This window comes from Argiope bruennichi, chromosome 10 (assembly GCF_947563725.1).
Source record: "Argiope bruennichi chromosome 10, qqArgBrue1.1, whole genome shotgun sequence".
NCBI lineage: Eukaryota > Metazoa > Arthropoda > Arachnida > Araneae > Araneidae > Argiope > Argiope bruennichi.
In genome coordinates this window covers 57,128,479-57,146,189 of record NC_079160.1, presented here as the reverse complement: position 1 = coordinate 57,146,189, position 17,711 = coordinate 57,128,479, and the positions used below count along the sequence as shown (strand labels likewise).

The 17,711-nt window shown below is 33.4% G+C and overlaps 1 protein-coding gene across 1 annotated transcript; it reads right to left on the bottom strand.

Annotated features, from left to right (window-relative positions):
- Positions 1 to 10,140: 10,140 nt before the first annotated feature.
- Positions 10,141 to 11,382, bottom strand: LOC129987543 (uncharacterized). Its single transcript, XM_056095510.1, has one exon. It carries the CDS (start codon positions 11,380 to 11,382, stop codon positions 10,141 to 10,143), a length of 1,242 nt encoding a protein of 413 aa, XP_055951485.1.
- Between the last annotated feature and the right edge of the window lie 6,329 nt (positions 11,383 to 17,711).

Here is a 17,711-nt window from a genome sequence, read left to right as displayed (position 1 = left end):
TACCTTATAACTTTATGCTCTTATGATATCCCAAGATAAAATCACTTATCCATAGTTTAAATTCTAATGCTACTCATTTCTATATATATTATGCGCACTGAATATCAGTAATAATAATGTGAATACTGGTAAGTGGTCACAAATAGTAATATCTATCGATAATAATTCAGTAAATTCTAATTTCATTTCATCCCTGTAGAATCATATACACTATTTGTATAACATAAATTCGAGCATTGTAGTGTCCATACACACCAATATGATCATATGATTTGAATTCTATTTGACTCCGCTTGGTTCTATCAATTTGGATAATCATTATTTCTTGTAAAGCTACATTAAATCGATGCAGCTTTACAGTGAATGTTAGTTATTCCAAATGTTATATTCTGAGAGTCTTCTAAATGGATTTAAATCATATTTAATAATTAAGTACTATTGTGTTTAAAGAATATGATTGAACTGAAATGCATAGTATCCTATAAAGTTGGAATTACGATGGTGAAATATTATATTACTTTTTTTTTCTTTTTCAAGTCATTGAGAGATAAAATCTCTGAATCTTTCGACAGCCCATACGAGCTTATCTTTCCACTCTAACTGGAGCTGGAAGTTAGAGTTTAATGATACAAGAGCTTTCCGTTCTAGCAAGTACAAATGAAGTTGCTAAATAATCAAGCAGTCTTTACCTGGTGAGCATGTCAATGTTGTGTGATCCAATTACTTCCACTTCAATGACATGATGTGTCTCTAAGTGAGAATTGGTCAGTGATAGTGTATGCGGCTGACTAGTCTCCTTTTCCCTGTGACGACAAGCTTTCAATTTTCCCTGGTGATTTGGAGAATCGGACATAGTTATATACCTAATTAAGAAATAAATGCACACGAAGTTATAGGATGCAATAAAACAAAGTTATCAGCATTGTGATTACTGAACAGAGAGGTCCCTATTATCAAAAAATATCGAACAAAATTACTACGATATAATCACAATACTAAACAGCTTTCAGAATATCGAATAACATTGTGGGAATATCCTACAATTATTTGGTGTTAATAGGGGTTAACTTCTATACCAGAAGTGATATCCTAATGAACAAATGATATAAAAATTATAGTATTAATCAAAACAACTAACTATTGCTGGCAACGAAAAGATTATTATTCAAAGTGAGTGCAGTTCTTGATATTCGTTTTGAAAAATTCACTATGTAATTTCTATACATGCCAATAGGTCGAAATAAACTACTTATAAAGCAGTCATTCTGATCTATAAAGTCTTTATTCATTTCATATTCCACTTTTTCATTTCCTTGTTAAACCAAGTTTTTTTTGAAAAATTTACTCTAAATCTTATACTAACAGTTTTTTTGACTCTTTCAGGAATTCATCCTCTTTTTAAGAGCCCATGTAACTTAATCCATATTCCCGATGCCTATAATCGCAAGGGTTATCTTATCAGATCGGTAGGTATGAAAAAATTGAATCGTTGGTTCACCTAGATCCTGCCACATCAGCAGTTTTATTTTATAAACTGCTGATTACATATGTACATGATATTACATAAAAAAACCTATTAGATAAGGTGTTAAAAAGCATATTTTACACATCATATAAGATGTCCACACTAATATTGTAGCCGATTAGCTACTTTTTAAATTCCCTTGGGAAATTTGATATGTCATGTTGAATGCCATGACTTATGCCTATGATTAGGACCAATAACTACCTTATCAGATGCTTACTTCTCTGCTGTTTCTTAATTCTATTAAAGAAGGGAATATCTTATTAGATAGTAGGTATGAATCAGTGGTGATTCATATGGAGAACATGTGAAAGAAGGAGGTATAAACTAAACATAGGCGTTCTGTCTCATTAAATTCTATATTGAAAGAGAACTTTTGCTGTCATCCAAAAATGGGTGACACGGCAATCAACGAATTTTATTTCCAATTTTTTAAAAAAAAAATGGTTTTAAAATCGATAAAAAGGCATTTGGAAATATTACGAAGTTTTAATTCTTTTCAATTTTTTTTGTTCTATTAAAAACATTAAAAAAATATCTTTGACCCATTAACATGTCAAAAAAAAAATTGGAAAATCCAGACTTCTGCGACCAAAATTGACTAAATTATATTAAATATCTAAAAAATCAAGCATCTCTCGCCATTTTTTTCTAAAATCTTATATAAAATCCTATTTTATGGCTGGTTTAAAGTTATAGGCGAAATCTGAATTGCGAACACGGAATCGAATATGAGAAACATACATGGAAGTCCGAAGTCCTAACCATCTCTGATACGCTTATGCAGATCACGTATAGCCATATGTCAGTACTTTGTTATCAAAAAAATTTATGCGTGTAAAATCGTGTTTTTTTAGAAAAGATATCTATATACATGATTTGAAAAGCAAAACATAATCTAAATATAAAATTTGATCTAAATCATTAGAACCGTTTCTGAGATATATTAAATAAATAAATTTAAATATATACAAGAATTGCTCGTTTATACAAGAACACAGAATTTTCTATAATAGATTATTTTGAACCATTCTAGTTGCTGCGTTGAAGAAGATCCACCAATTAAACAACAGTACTTGCTGGAGGCATCATTCATTGGTCAAAATAAGAAAATACGTTTTATAACTCGATTAATTCTTAATCTCTAAAAAGAAGGGAGGGGGGTTGTTTAATCGAAACAACAGGACATTTTTTTTCTTTTTGTTGATGACTAAGATATGAAGCTTAGGCTAATTTTTCTATTTTAAGTAAATTTCAATATAAGGCTTGCTTTTGATTAAAACTTTCAAATCCTATTATACTTACAAATAAGGTTTAGCTTCAGAATCAAGCAATGATAAAGAAAAATAAAGTGTGTCCATCTTTAAACACTTTTGCTCTTCCCTCAAATATAATTGCATGCGTAATGTTATAGCCATAAAATTAGTAAAATGTATAAGTACATTGAAGAGAACGATGTAAGGTACAATAATATGAATTAAATGTCTATCAAAATTTGAAGCTTTAAATATCTAGTTGAGGATGCCAACTTTCAAATCCTATTATACTTACAAATAAGGTTTAGCTTCAGAATCAAGCAATGATAAAGAAAAATAAAGTGTGTCCATCTTTAAACACTTTTGCTCTTCCCTCAAATATAATTGCATGCGTAATGTTATAGCCATAAAATTAGTAAAATGTATAAGTACATTGAAGAGAACGATGTAAGGTACAATAATATGAATTAAATGTCTATCAAAATTTGAAGCTTTAAATATCTAGTTGAGGATGCCAATAAGACATATACAACCAAATGAAGTCCACCCAATACCATCCAATCCAATCTTGCATAATCCAAATAAAGAGTCAATCAAAGACCGCTCGTATCTGAAAACTGCACTCTATTAATAATTAAAAAATATAAAAATAAAAGACATTTATGATAGAATTTCTTCAAATTCAATACTGCTCTTAAGCGTGATCAATAAGACAAATATTATTAAAGCATAAAAATTTAAAAGTTCTAAAGGATTAGTAATTGTATGTTTAATTAAAAATATCCAAATAAAGAGTCACTCAAAGAGTTAATCCAAATAAAGAGTCACTCAAAGACCGCTCGTATCTGAAAACTGCACTCTATTAATAATTAAAAAATATAAAATAAAAGACATTTATGATAGAATTTCTTCAAATTCAATACTACTCTTAAGCGTGATCAATAAGACAAATATTATTAAAGCATAAAAATTTAAATGTTCTAAAGGATTAGTAATTGTGTGTTTAATTAAAAATATCTATCTACATTTTAAAGGATTTAATTGCTAATTTTATTCTATTTTTGAATTAAAAACATAAATATCATTTTAAAATCTTTTAATTTCATATTTAAGTCATTTTCATACATGTATAGGTTAAAACAGCTGGAACAGTCTTCCCAAAACTTTCTCTCCTACACTCTAATAAACTTTTCCTGCCAGAAAACACCTTAAACAAAACTGGCGCACAACTAAAAATGTATTAATTTTGGCGTGCATTTAGTATTTGTACTGAATATGCCATATCATCCTTGGCCTGTTATTTGGTGATGGATCTCTGGCATGCGTTAATAGTATCCAAAAAAATCAAAGGTTGTTTTATACTTGTGTTTTTTTAGCAAAGCAAAAATTTTACATAAAACTGCACTTGTAGTCATGAAATCCCATACCAAATTTGATATATTTACATCATTGCGTTTTTCAGTAATGGCGTTTACAGGTTTCTGAAAGTACAAACAGACAGACGGTTAATTTCTTGTTGGATTTGGCTCAAACTTAAATAAGTTCCTATACTATACATATTAAATCTAGTACCGAATTTCATTCATCTAGCTCTCTTCGTTTTGAAATTATCGTGTTAACTTAAATTCCAACAGCCGAACAGACGGACTTTCTCGGAACAGATTTTGCTCAAAATTTGACAGAAATTTGCAAAATTGGTGTGAAGACCGTAAACTGAATATGAACTGTCTAGCTCAAAGTGTTTTTTGAGCTATCTTTGTCACAGACAGAACAGACAGATGGACATTTACTAAAAATGTGGTTATCGAACTCAGGGTCTAAACTGTAGCGAATCGTCAATATGTCGAGTTCGAATTTTTTAACGATTATTTTACTTTTTTTTTCTCGTATATGAAGTACAAAAAAACGAACAACTGATAAGTTTCGTATAAATTTTAAAAAGAACAGGAAATACCTTGATTTTTTTAAATATATTTACTGATATAAACAATCAAGAATTTTACATATAGGCTGGACAAATCATCTTTTCATTAAAGATTCCGAATTTTACATGCTCTTCACTCTCGGATTCGAAAACCCTTCGGGCTTTTGCGCATGCGCCAGCAGGCGTATATTTCGTCAAAAAGGTCTGAGAAGGAAGATGAAAGGAGGGGTTATTTATATGTAGCAATAAAGTGAATAGAGATTATTCTTGAGATTAGAAAACGTAATTACAGCTCGTCTTTCTGCTTACTACCCTTTAGCAAAGTACAATCGTCGAAAAGGGCTAGTCTCGGAATTCCGAAACAAACAGGTTCTTAAAAATTGTAAAATTGAAATTCACAAAATTCATTACTTGCAGACAATTTATGTTTCACGTGATGTACGTCAAGAAAACAGACATTCTACTGAACCAATTACAGGAGGGAAAATGAAATATTTCCCGATACAGTACTGGACAAAGTAAACATAAAATGATTGTAGGATTATTTTACTATCGTGAAACAGTAACTAATAAATAGACTCATTACAATTAAATGAATATCAATTGATCTAATTAAAATATTTTCATGAAACATTAAGATGTACATAAACAAATTTCTTGAGGTCATGGGAAATTTATTTTTCTTAACTATCATTAGTAAATAGTCAGATTAATACAAAAAGTAAATAAGCATATCAAATGTATGCTGTCAGATTAATACAGAAAGTGAATAAGCATATCAAATGTATTTTGCAAATGTAAGTATATTGTGTATTTTCTATATTAAATATAAAAATATTTTTTTAATAAAACCGATCTTAAGTTTTAAAAAATTGACAATATATTGAAAGGTATTACGCATTGAATAAATAATTCATGGGAGAATATATATTTCCAATAATTCCGTATTTTCTTTGTCTACTCAAAGGTTAGTCATTTTTTTCCGAGTCTTAAAGATCCTTATCTTGATAAATTCATTGTTGTGTATAGATATAAAAATAAGATAGAAAACTTCCATGCCCCTTTTAGAAATTATTATTCCTTCCAACGGAAAAGAATGGAATTTATTTCACCCTTGAGAACGAAACTGGGTCTAACAGCGGAAAAATATGGCGATTATAAACGTCATTTAAGAAAGCCTGGTTGAAAGTTTCTGCGCTTTAAAAAAAGGCTTGCCGCCTTAATTAAATTGTTACGAGTATTTCTTTTTCTTTTTAGAAGGGAAGAAAAGATATTAGCCTGTTTCCACACTGGCCATTTAGAAGTCTGAAAAGCATTCAAAATATATTACATTTTCTGCTACCAATATCCGCTGGAAATCACAGTTTATTTATTAACCAAATAAAATTTCTTTGGCATCTATGTTCTTGTCTATAATGGTGGTATTTCATCTTTTTTTAATCAACAAAGCTTTGATGGCTTCATATATTTTACTTCATATTGAATCAAAACATTATTTACAAACTGTATATAAAAAAATGTGTGACCAGAAAGTTGATTTTCTGATAAACAATTCTTATTGTTGCTGTTGTATTTTCACTTTCTAGTTGGTTGGTTTATTCGGGTTTAATGGCGCAAGAGCCAAAGGTACGCTATACTGCGCCAATCGTATGGTTTGAGATGATATCACGTGGGAAATTTAAAATTACATTAAAGATCAGGTCAGTAAAACAGCAACAACCAAAACACACGAGAGACAAGTTAAGCAAAACAAGTTTTAATCTATACAAAATGATAAAATCCAATAGCTTTTAAAAAGTTAAAAATATACAGATGGGGAGGTTCTCCCACTAATTCTCGTATGTTAAGTGAAGTTGAGTTAAAATATTTAATGCGATGAGAATTAAAATTGGGGCACTCAGCTAGGATATGCGCAACAGTAAAATCAACATTACATGATAGGCATCTGGGCGCTCTCTCACCAAATAATAGATATTTGTGAGTGAAACGTGTATGACCGGTGCGAAGTCGAGTCAGTTTCACGTCGGCTGTTCTTATGGAAACAATGGACCACAAATGAATATGCGGTTTAATGAAATGTAGCTTATTATGGGTCTCCATATCCCAAGACTCCTGCCAGAGGGAATGGATATAATGAATAATTTTAAGTTTTGAATCCCGATATGGAATTGATGTCTGCCATAAACTAGAAGCTGCTTTGGCAGCGCAATCAGCGTCTTCGTAGCCCAAAATTCCAACGTGACCAGGAACCCAGCAGAATAAAACTAAAAAGTCCCTGGCTTGAAGTGTTTGCAAGCAACATAAAATATCTACTGCCACAGGATGCATCAATTTACCAGGGTGGGATAATATCTCCAAAGCACTCATGCTGTCTGTATATAAAATATATTTGCGCCCATCAGAAACTGCAATTTTCTGAAGAGCTCAAAAAATTGCTACAAGTTCCGCTGTCAAAACCGAGCAAAAGTTGTGCAAACGGTAACTGTAGATTTTTTTGTAAAAATTTAATTCCGCAGCCAGCATAACTCTCCGATTTTGAGCCATCAGTGAAAATAGGTTCGTATAACGAAAATTGATTCCTGTGAGAGGCAAAGAGTTTTTGAAATATGACGGGTGCTGTGGAAGACTTATCGAATCTATAAAAAGGGTTGAGGTGTGAAAAGACAGGGACATCCCAAGGTGGAATGACATAGAATTCTGCTTGTTTAATTTGTATGTTACTAAGACCTGCATCAGCAATAATCGTTTGAATTCTCTCACAAAAGGGGAGAATATTGAAGGGGCGAGCATTGTAAAGTCTACGAAGACCAATGGGAATTGTCATTTGCCTTAGTGGATTATTAGAAAGCGAATGGATCCTAAGGTAGTACTGAGCCGAGAGCATTTTACGTCTTAAGTGTAATGGTAACTGATGGCAGATGACATAAAGACTTTGTACGGCCGAGGTTCTGAAGGCACCACAACAGATTCTCAAGGCAGAATGATGTACAGTGTCCAATTTGCGTAGAACAGTGGGTCGAGCCGAGCCATACACAGCACATCCATAATCAAGGCGGGATAATATTATTGCGTGATAAATCCTAAGCAGACAAGTGCGATCTGCACCCCACGTCGTTGTCGAAAGAACTTTAAGGATATTGAGAAGTGATTCGCATTTCTTCCGTAATTTCAAAATATGTGGAAGAAAGGTGAGTCAATATCACTCCCAGAAATCGCATGTCTGTAACTACAGGAATGTCCACATTACCAATGCAAATTATAGGATCTGGATGTATGCCCGTTTTACGACAGAAATGGACACAGCGGTTCTTTTCAGCAGAAAGAGTGTGGCCATTCTCGTTACACCATGTCATTAACTTATTCACAGCATGCTGAAGCTGTCGCTCAATTAAATGCATACTAGAGCCCTGACAAGATATCTGAAGATCATCAACATACAAAGTGCCCTTAACAGATGGAGGTAATTGGTCTAAAATCCGACTAAGATGAAGGATAAAAAGTGTCACACACAAAGTGTCTTCCTTGAGGGACACCCTCAGCTTGAATAAAATGGATGGAATAAGAATTTCCAATACGTACTCTAAAAATGCGAGAGGATAAAAAATTTTGAATAAAAATCGGCAAATTGCCATAAAAATTAAACTTTAAAAGTGATCGAAGAATACCATAACGCCAGGCTCGATCATAAGCCTTTTCTATGTCAAAGAAGACTGAAACAAGATGATTCCGTCTTACAAAGGCATTACGTATTTCAGTTTCCAGAAGCACGAGATTGTCTATTGTAGACCGGCCCCTACGGAAACCACTTTGTAAAGGAGGAATGCAGTTACGTATCTCCAATTCATAAATAAGGCGGGTGTTGATCATGCGCTCTAGAGTTTTACACATGCAATTTGTTAAAGCAATCGGCCTGTAGCTTAGAGGGTTAGTAGAATCTTTATCATGTTTAAGGATCGGAATAACAATTGCTTCATGCCATTGTGAAGGAAACTGTTTCTCAGTCCATATTCTATTGAAAAGGTGTAAAAGATTAGAGAGAGAAACTGTGTTCAAATGGCGAAGCATATTGTATGTAACTCCATCAGGTCCTGGGGTAGTATCACGAACTTCGTTTAAAGCCATCTTCAATTCAAACATCGTGAATGGCGAATTATATGGAAATTGCCTGTTGGTTTCAAAATTTAAAGACCTCTGTTCAGCGCGTCTCTTAGTCTCAAGGAAAGCTGGACTATACGAGTCTGCGCATGACACTTGCGCAAACGAGTGTCCAATGATATTGACTATATCTGCTGGGAATGAATACTGAGTATTTCCAATTTTTAATACTGAAAAGGAAAACTCATTGTATATCCCATTCGCAGCTTTAATTTTCTTCCAAATTTGTGCACTAGATGTCGAAGATGTAATTGAGGAAATGAAGTGTATCCAAGATTCCCTCTGACTTTGCCGGCGAGTGCGACGGGCATTAGCTCTGGCACGCTTAAACGCAACTAGATTATCTATTGTGGGATACCGGCGAAATATATTCCAACGCCTTTTTTGTTCTTTATGGCTGTCGTGACATGCTGTATTCCACCATGGTCTACGAAATTTACGTGGACGAAGAGATCTCTTTGGAATAATATTGTAAGCAGCAAGTATTATACAGTCTATTACCTTTTGTACCGCTTCTGTTATGTTTTCAAGACTAACCATAGTTTTAGTGATTTCTGCCAATCGAGAGAAAGCAACCCAATCTGCTCGTTGGAAAAAGTAACGTGGGGAAGTTTGTGTTCCACCGTTCCTCTCAGCATGAGAGACTATTATGGGAAAGTGGTCGCTATTATTTAAATCACTTTCAACTTTGAAATCAAGCAATGGTAGAAGTTCAGGGGAGCAAATGGCCAAATCAAGAGTATGAAAGGTACGTGTGGGTTCATGGAAATATGTTTTCTCGCTATTATTTAGCAGACAGAGACAGTTATTGTTAATAAATTGTTCGATCTGTCTACCACGAGTATTCGTCTTTTCCGAACCCCACAAATGACTATGCCCATTAAAATCACCAAGCATTAAAAAAGGTGGTGGAAGTTGGTCAACCAAATTATCAAGATCCTGCTGACTTACATTGTCATGTGGTGGCAAGTAAACACAACATATTGTAATCAGAGATTTAACATTGATTTGAACAGCCACAGCCTGCAAGGAAGTGCGTAGTGGAAGTGGTGAGCTTGGATATAGATTTGAAGTCAAGATGCAGACTCCACCTGAAGTCGATGCGTCAGTTACAGCCTCTTGACGAACACTATTATAACCACGTATTTTGAAAGGAATATCCGATTTCAAGAAAGTTTCTTGAAAGGCGAAACAAAAGGGATGAAATTTGATAATGAGAGATTTAATGTCCACAATTTTAGAGCGAATGCCGCGACAATTCCATGAAAGAAATGTACCCATTAAGTAATTTGAGGTGAAAAAGAATTTGAGACGGGAACGTTATTAGTTGGAGAAACTTCGCAACTCATCTTAAGATCTTCATCCTCCTCTTCCGAGGGATGTAAGTTAATTACATCAGAACTTTTTGGAGTGCCACCGAACAAAGAAGGTAAATCTTTGTGTATGAGGCCTTTCTCCGCAATACCCAGGGCTAAAGATTGCTTTCTTGATTGTTTTTTGAACGTCTTAGCTAAATCTTTGCGAGGAAAACCGTGCTTAGAAATTTTAAGCTTTAAAGACTTTTCAGCTTTAGAAGGCTTCTTGCGTTGAGCTTTAACTGTTTCCGAGTTCACCGTATCAGAAGTATCTGTGTCAATGTCAGGAGGAAAATCATTTACTTCATATTGCGTACTTTGGCTAACAAGGGTTTTCTTCACTGCCGAAGCGTAAGTGTTACCAGACGTCGTTGTCCGAGCTTTGACAATCCGTCGGGCTTCGGGATAAGACATCTGTTCCTTGAATTTAACTTCAATTACCTCTTTTTCAAACTTCCAGATAGGGCAAGACCGAGAATAAGAAGTGTGGTTGCCCTTACAATTTACGCACTTTTCTGTTGCATTACACTCAGCGTTATCATGACCGACTTCCGCACAGCGGGCACAAGTAAGTTTCCCGCGGCAAGCAGTTTTTGTGTGGCCAAAACGCTGGCAATGGAAACAACGTAGAGGTGTGGGGATATATGGCCTGACTGGGCAGTTAATATATCCTGCCTTGATAGAGACGGGAAGTTTTGGTGATCTGAAGGTCAGTATCAGATGCTTCGTTGGAAGGAGCTGTCCATCCCTTCGTATGAAAATGCGTCGCGCATGTGTAACTCCTTGTGGTTTTAATTCATATGATATTTCCTCTAAAGGAACCTTAAAAAGTTCTCCAACAGTTATGACACCTTTAGAAGAATTTAGAGTTTTATGAGGTTCCACTGTTATCTTTATATCAGCTAAAGCTTTAATTTTCATAATTTGTTTCGCTTGTTTCATATAATTTACTTCTACAAGTAGATCTCCGGAGCGAATTTTCTTTATTGATGTGACATCTCCAACAGTAGCGGAAATAGCCCTTTGGACAAGAAAAGGTGAAACATTCTCGAAAGTTTCGTTATTTGTGGAAATACGTTTGACAAGAAAGAAAGTATCAAAATATGTTGGTAGGTTTTTTACAGTGACATGCCCACTTAAGGGACGAAGTTTGCCCTTGGCACCCATGCAGCATGGTAAAAAGAATTCGGGCCCCCACGGCACCGCCCACCACCGAGCCCTACGAGGGAAGGCAGCCACCGGCTCTGGCCACTCCCAGCCTCGACACTTACCTTGGTGCTAGCCGGAGCCTATACGCTCAGAGTCATCTCCAGGAACGTTGACCACTCTTAACGCCAAGCCCCAGAGATTGACCCTTTCGCTTGATCCCTAACAGACTAACCAAATGGTTAGCATAACAGCCGATTGATGCACAGGGGACCACAGTGCACCACCTGTCTTTCTAATCGGTCGCCACGCACGGCCAACACGTGGGGTTTGGCTGTCCATGAGAAGCAAGAAGCAAACAGAGCGGCGACAGCTTCTCATGGAGAGCTCCCTCGCTTGCCGTCGAGGGATAGAAGGACAAAGCAGACAGCAGAAGGCGTAGGGGAGAGAGAACTGAAAGGGAGTAAAGATCCCTGGGAACCTCGGGATTGGGACACCCGTACTCACCTATAGTAGGTGAGCCCCTGAGGGTTTTTCACTTTCTAGATTCATCCGATTAACTTCTGGAAGAAAACGAAACTCGAAAAATCGTGTTTTTCAAACGTTGTTTTAGTGGTACAGTTAGGTAGATTCCTATAGGAAGATTATCAATTGCAATGATTCATACTTTCAAACGTTGTTTTAGTGGTACAGTTAGGTAGATTCCTATAGGAAGATTATCAATTGCAATGATTCATGCTTTCAAACGTTGTTTTAGTGGATTCATGCTTTCAAACGTTGTTTTAGTTAGATAGATTCCTATAGGAAGATTATCTATTGCAATGATTCTCATGACAAGACTTCGGCAAAATTTCTTCTGGTCCTCACCGATCATGGTCCCTTGAGCCCAAAATCACCCTTCGTTTAAAAGTTTATATTATATGTGCGTGTGTGTGTGTGTGGTACCTTGTACTTCACTTCCCGCCATTGAGCAGGGCCTCTGGCGGAGGAAATTAGAGTTGCTGTCAGTTGACGCCAAGACGTGGCGAGGTGAAGAAGAACTGTTACGACGTGTTGTTTAAAAGACGAACTTTCACGTTAGCTCTGAACCCTACTTTATGCATCATCATTAACGTAACTATATTGTCACTCATTAAATTCTCAAATATCAATTAACTCGAACTTGTTATTGCTTGGCCATAGTTTCCAAATATTATATATATGTGACTATCAATGTGACCGTATCATGTATATCATATTATAAATATGATACGGTCAAATGTAAAAAATAGGTTATTAATACTACCTGGTTTGGATATTATTAATAACGGGCGATTATTCACATTGACTGTAACACATATATGTTACTGTCAATGTGACCGTATCATATATATCACATTATAAATATGATACGGTCAAATGTAAAAAATAGGTTAATAATACTAACTGGTTTGGTTATTATTAATAACGGCCGGTTAGTATTAATAATATCCGATTATTCACATTGACTAACATATATATGTGTATAACGCTTTGCCTATGTTATCTTGTAAACAGGAAAACTAGAGTAATTTTGTTTGGATTTTAACTATATTGGAATATCTTGTTAGAAATGTAATAATAGAAAAAAATGTAAAAAATATGTTGTTAAAAATGTAAATGACCCATCTGTCTCAAAGGGGATGGAAATGGTGGGGGTTGAAATTTCCATTTTCCTATAACTTTTTTAATATTGAAGTGCGAAAAATAAAGCCAATTAGCGCCTCATTAAGACCAACAACTTTTGTATTTAATATTTTTCGATAACTGCAATATATCATAGGGATATATTGCAGTTATCGAATGATATATTGCCTCATTAAGACAAATAACTGCAATATAAGTTAGGGATTGAAAAGTAATTTTCACACCCTAATTTTGTCTGTTTCTAATATGAACCATTTATGTTGCCAGATAGTAAATCAGATGTAAAAGAATTTACCTCTGGTTCCCAGCCTGCCGAGGGGACTTTTTATAATAAACCTTATGCTTATAAAATGAAAAGAAAATTTCCAAATAAGTACTTTTAAAATTCATATTTTAACTCGTTAATAAAGCTATGTTGTGCTAAAATGCAATAACCTAAAGTTTCATCATATTTATTTTAATACGTATGAAAGCGGTAACGGCTCCATAAAACAGCATAAAACGGAAAGCAGATAGATATGTTCTACGTATTTTATCAAGTGATTGATATAAACCCTAAATGGACTTATTTATTATTCTGATAGTTAACAAAAGAAATTAACTTCTTTATTTTTCGATATATTTTGATACATATTGCATATATTTTAGTGTACTCATAAAAATCAGCTTAAAAGAAATAAACAGTTTCTGAAACAATTCTCTGTTATTTGTCCGAAAAGAATTTCAGCTGAAAATTTCCGAATAAGTATCTTTGGCAGCTAAAACGAAAGCAAATTTTCTCGAGCTGACAATGCAGCAAATACAAATTAAATCTAGAACTAGAATATTTTGTCTTCACATTTTTTCATTGACATAAGCAATATAAAACTGCCTTTTCGGGTTCCCTTATAAGACTTTGCATAATTCAAAGGGTAGGAAGAAAGGGGGAAGGGTAACCCAAGTTTTTTGTCCCTTTTCTTTTTGATCCACATATTTGAACATATAACAGCACAATTTAGCGCGTTTTGTATTTTGTAGTAAAACAGAAGATTTAAATGTACATTTTATATTATTTATATATTTTTTTACCAGAAACCTAAATCCAATATTTTTATAAGCAATGTCATGACTTATTTTTTTTATATAAGCCATTGTACTTTTTAGAATACTTTTTAAACTTTTCTTTCTTTTATTTAAGCTTTTGTTCTTATCTTGTTTATATAAATATACCGATCGATAGATCGGATTTGGTTCAAAATTCAACGAATAATTACAATTCTGCAGATAAAATTGAGCGCTAAATTTTCTTTTCTTTCCTACTCTAATTACTCAGTTATTGTGCACATATGCACGCGGATAGTCATATAGACAGACACCCTCTATATAGAATTTACACAAAATTCAATAGAGATCTAAAAATAATTTGGGTTGTAAGACCACATACCAAATTTCATTCATCTAACTCAACGTGTTTTGAAAGTATCGGGCTCTATAAAAAATATAAGACTAAATCAATTGGTGTGGTCTCTCCAAAACATTCTCGCAAATTCTCTAATAAATGTGTTGCGCCCTTCCTCCTTCATAAGATTTTGAATCTTGGATGAAGCCACGAATGCTTTGAATGGCATTGACAAACAGTAGTAAAGAAATATTGATCTCTAGCGTGAATATAGCATCTTTACTGAGCGTATCGTGTGGTCTTTAGAGGGCTGGTATGGATTTAATTCAGAAGTATCCGAAAATGGGATGTGTATTTTGGATATATTTTTTGGGCCGATTGAAACCAAAATTTTACATAGAGCTATGAAAATGTGAACAAACGATCACATTCCAAATTGTATTAATTTTTTTAAACTTAATTATTACATTCTAACTTTTACATGCATATTCATGCGAAAGGACAACTTTTTGACAAAACTGGTTGAAAATTTGATAAAAAGCTACATTTTAGAAACGAAACCTAAACCTGTGTATCAAAATTTATCTGGTACTTAATATTTTGTATTTATCACTTTACTCGGACAGTCGTACAGACAGATGTGCTTTGATTGTAGTAGCCTCAAAACTTAATACAAATGTTGAAATATAGTGTTAAATCCATATAACAAATTTTTTAAGTCTAATACAAAAAGTTTTTGGGTAATCTTGTTTATAGACAGACAGACAAGCATAACTCTAAAAACAAGTTTTTCCTATTCAAGTGGTGTTTGAAAAGTGGATATTAATCCAAATCTCGAGTTTGAATTTTTTCGAAGATTAAAATACTTTTTCGCATGCTTCATTCACGAGAAATGAAATCTTTCTGAGAATCTAAAATGTAAAAATAATCAAAATCTCGATGCCGAAGGTTTTAAAATTACAGTATAATTTGTGTATAAAAAGTAATATTTAATTCAGGACAAATGTTATAAAAGTGCAAGAAGTAAACATGCATACTTTAAAAAAATTAAATAGCATATTTTAATTCTGGATGAATCTTAAGATATTTTCTTTTATAGAATGCTTATTATTAGTTCACTTTTTAACGCTACATTTGTAGTGTCTCACATTTTTACGATTTTTCTTTTGACTCATAATTATTCGATTAAAATACATGTACACACTCAAATATATATTTTAAATTCTATTTCATTTAGTCATTTTTTTAATTTAGCTCATTCATTTCATTCTTGAATGCTCTCTTATTTCCTGATCCATTTTCCACTTTTTACTTAATTATTTCTACACGCGCTCTATAAGTCTGCAGACTTCAGCATTTTTCTGAACTCCAGGTAAAAGGATAAAAATCCAAAATGCTGACAATATGCTTTTAAAGATACCCGAGATTATTTTTCCTAAGTCAACACGCGGTAAAGAACTCTCATATTAAAATCACTACAGAGAAAAATTTCTTTCTCTCTTTTGCTCTTCTGTGACGATGTAGACTGACGCATCTTTTATGATCGTTTGTGTCTTGTACAAATTATACCTCCCAAGATGAAATAAATCGAAGTTAAAACTTCAAAGGTTTCTTCTATTTGATCATGCAACTACTAAAATATATTATATTATGTGTGTATAAACTTATTTCATTAATGTTTTTAAAAATATTTATATTACTTTATGCTTTCTGGGAGGGGGGCAATTTAGCTTAATTATATCAACGTCCCATTTTAAAGCAACACTAGGGTTATTTTAAAATGAACGAGAACATCACCTGAGCTGAAACCCCCTCTCCAAATTTCCACACCACGCCAGCGGGTGGACATTTGGTCCCGACCTATTTAACGCGCACCAGACCAACTTACACGATGGTTATTAGGTGGAATCAGGCTTCTAACCGGAAATCCTTCGGTTCCAAAGCCGAGACCTTACCACCAGGCCACCGCAGCCGTTCTGGGGGGGGGGAGGGATTTGAAATCTATGGGAAAATAATGTGAGAATTATAGCACGTAAGGACGCAAAAAAGTAACTATAAAATATTAAAGATGTTAAAATGAATATTAATATATAATAAGTCGCGTTAATATAAAATTGGTACTTAGGAAGAAAAAATTTTTAATTTTTATTTCATTCCAAATTTATATCATTTCTAACATTAAAATATTGAAGAGAAATTTGATGTGGAAAAGATTTTATTTGTATTTTATATATATATATTTAATTTATATATGGTAGGATTGCATCAGTGTGAAGTAGGTATTTTAAAATAATTTCCTTTTAAGGTATTATGCAAAACTAAAAGGGAACTGGACCTTAAATGGTCCCTAGGTAACTGAGATAACACATGTTTCATGCAAGCGAAAACAAAGAGAAAGCTTTTGAATTAAAGAAAGGTTATATTAAAAAGAAAATTAAAAAAGAGAGATAACAAGAGGGAGATGAAATAAAACTATTTTTATGAGAAAAAATCACAATCATTTTCATATAAGATGAACAGAAACTAAAAATGTAATTCAAGATGAAGGAAAAAATTACTGAAAGCAAAAATAAGGCAGAATATTTATTCTTTTTATGATTCTGAGGACGTGAGGAATGATTTAAGGCTAGAACACAAATCCAAGACTACAAACAATATAAATAACTAAATCATATAAATACCTTTTTTTACCAACACAGTTCTTTTGAATTGAAATTGTAAACACAATTCATAAGTTATTCGAAAAAGAAAAATATTCAGTGATATGCTTGCAAGAAATTCCTTCACGGCTTCTCAAAAACATTTTGATTCCGAAATGTTTGCAGTTTCAAAGAATTGAAAAACCTGACTTGAAATGATGTCTTCATAAATTTTGAACGTGCTTCCCACTGAATGCTACTTCGATGCATAAAATACATATTTAAAATCACCTCGATTTTTTTTTTTGGAAAAACCAACTTAAGCTTGGTAAAGCATTCATACATTAAAAATAATAAATGAAAATATATAAAAGAAGGGTTTTCCTAATATATGATTAGTTCAGATTGTAGTCAAGAAGCAGGTCGTTTTTGTTTTTATACGAAGCTTACTAAGAAGATTAAAATCAAGAACACGTTAGATTTTGATTATTTAACTAATTAATCTCCATGTTATAAAATTCTCTGAGCGTGAAAAATGAATTTTTGACATTAAGTGTATTTGTGTTTGTGTGTTTTATCGACATAAATAAGCCACAGGTAGTAATCTCTATTAAACTTTCTCGCATTCTCTCTAATAAACTTGCCATGTCAGAGAACGTTAAGAAATA